Genomic DNA, 2,094 nt, shown 5'->3' on the forward strand with positions numbered 1-2,094 from the left:
CTATGTAGGTATGGGTCTGCTGCTGAATTCTTTTGATTGTAGCTCCTTTTGGTCCAACCACCAGCCCAACTACACGGTAAGGCACCCTGACTTGGACTGTCACCTGACCTGGCAGGTTAGGGGTACATGGCAGGCCTCCCAGGGCAGGACCGCTCTTGTTTCGTGATGCTCTGATCATGGAGAAGTGTTCAGCAGCTGAGAGAATTTCCCTTTTAGCCATGGCTACATCCTCCTTTCGCCCAGTGACAACAAAGATGGGTTCTTCTCCACGAACAGGGGTCTTAATGTAAGTATTTGTCTTGGCCCTTAGTGCTTTTATTTTGCAACCTGTTTAAAGGAAACATATACAAGTTTAGCAAGACATCCAAGTTTAGAAAGCCATCTATTTTAAGCTGTTTGAGAGTTTCAAGAAACCATAGGGTGAAACCAGAAGCAGCTGTTTGCATCTCTGCAAGCCACAAAAGCAAAAGCAGTAACAACTTATACCTATTATTTCCAAACAGGCCTCTGACAGTTATAGCCACAAACTATTTTAGCAATGTTTCTTGGGCTGGTTTAGCCCAGCAACTCCTCAATTGCTATTAGATGGTGAATAAACATGAATGGCTTTTTCCTCTGTCAGCCACCTTTGCGATTATCCCATACATATTGGTAGGTTTAAATTTTTTTCCATTGATTGGGTATACTTCAGTTATTTCTAAGATCCTGCAAAAGGAGTAAAGGTTCACACACAAGTTTGCTGATATATTAGCCTTCCACCAACAAGCATGACCTAAAAGCAAATTAAACACTTACAAGTGAGAGAAGTGTCTATATTGCAACCTGTGTAGGTTTTTAACCTGTGTAGGTAATCAATAAAATTGATTAACTGAGAACTCTTCATTTGCTTCCTTTTATCAGTAAGTGTTATTTAAAACTTTACTCTTCCCTGTGGGATGAAGGAGCCACTCCTTGAACTGTCAAGTAGGAGTTCAAGCAGTTTGTTGCATGCAAATAAGGCTTACTATGTAATAGTATGTGCCTACGTGGAATTTCTCTCATTCATTAACTGAGTAAAATACAGTCTGAAATAAAAGCAAAAAGTTAATGAAATATTTGTCTTTGATTTTTGGGGACTGAATTATAAAGTTTGCTATGACACAGTGACAACAGGCTCTTTCCCAAGATGCTCAAGGCATTTTGAAAGGCATGGTACATACAGAAGCCCTTTTTACCCATGACAGGACCAGAAAAGCAGGCATTGCAAAAGGAAGAGACACAAGCAGGTCCATGACATGCGAGACAGTCTACTGGGTTCAGTCCTAATTGAATTTATCCTATTTTAAAACAAATTCAAAAGCATGTCGCATTAAATGTTATTTTATAGTGAACCTCATCTTGAAAAAACTATAAGTAACATTTGCAGATCAAGTGTTTTAAGCATCATTTCACTTGCAGCAATTTGTTCACCTTTTCCTTATTTACTTTAAGCATCTCATAACTGTTTGGGTACTCAAAATAGTCTCTCAAAATAGTGTTTTGTTAGTCCTTTGCACCCAAGGTATCACAAGCAATAAATTTTACAGTTAGAACACCACTCAAAGATGCACTTTATTCAGTACTATCTACTAATAAAAAGAAAGTAGCAAACATGCAGATGCTGGTTGGAATAGAGGGGAGGAAGAGCTGCTTCTTGAAGGGCCCCTGCACACAGCAAGAACAAAGGCTGAACACAACAGCCTTTTGTTTCTGTGACACAGCTGGAAAGAAAGTTCATTAATCTTCAATAGCTAGTGAGGGCTCTGAGAGGCCCTACCTCCACCAGAAAGCACACAGAGGAGCACAGGAGGGCTCCCACAAGAGAGGGTGTGAGGCACAGACAGATCTGTGCAAAGGAGGGGATGCAGACCAGAGAGCCAAACATGTTGATCACCAAGAGCAGCAAGTGTCATCAGGAGAGAACAAACCCATAAGCCTCAACCTCCCACTACAGCACACTGAGAAGGCACTAGTGCTCTACTAGATTAAAAAAATAAGGGAAAACAGACATGAGATGCCTTACAGAGGCGGCAAAGCACACATCCTTTGAAGCCATGCCATGCCATTTCCCTATGT

The 2,094-nt window shown here is 40.9% G+C and overlaps 1 protein-coding gene across 1 annotated transcript in view; it reads right to left on the reverse strand.

Moving 5' to 3' along the window:
- Window positions 1-1,218, reverse strand: part of MEX3C (mex-3 RNA binding family member C) — a 2,339-nt gene extending 1,121 nt beyond the window's left edge. Inside the window, exons 1-2 of the mRNA XM_008637996.1 lie at window positions 1,215-1,218; window positions 2-327 (exon numbers count right to left, since the gene is read on the reverse strand). Coding sequence (XP_008636218.1) covers window positions 2-327; window positions 1,215-1,218 — 330 coding nt within the window. The remainder of the gene's footprint in view (window position 1; window positions 328-1,214) is intronic.
- Window positions 1,219-2,094: the final 876 nt, after the last annotated feature.

This window comes from Corvus brachyrhynchos, unplaced genomic scaffold, assembly GCF_000691975.1.
Source record: "Corvus brachyrhynchos isolate BGI_N302 unplaced genomic scaffold, ASM69197v1 scaffold277, whole genome shotgun sequence".
In the NCBI taxonomy this organism is placed as follows: domain Eukaryota; kingdom Metazoa; phylum Chordata; class Aves; order Passeriformes; family Corvidae; genus Corvus; species Corvus brachyrhynchos.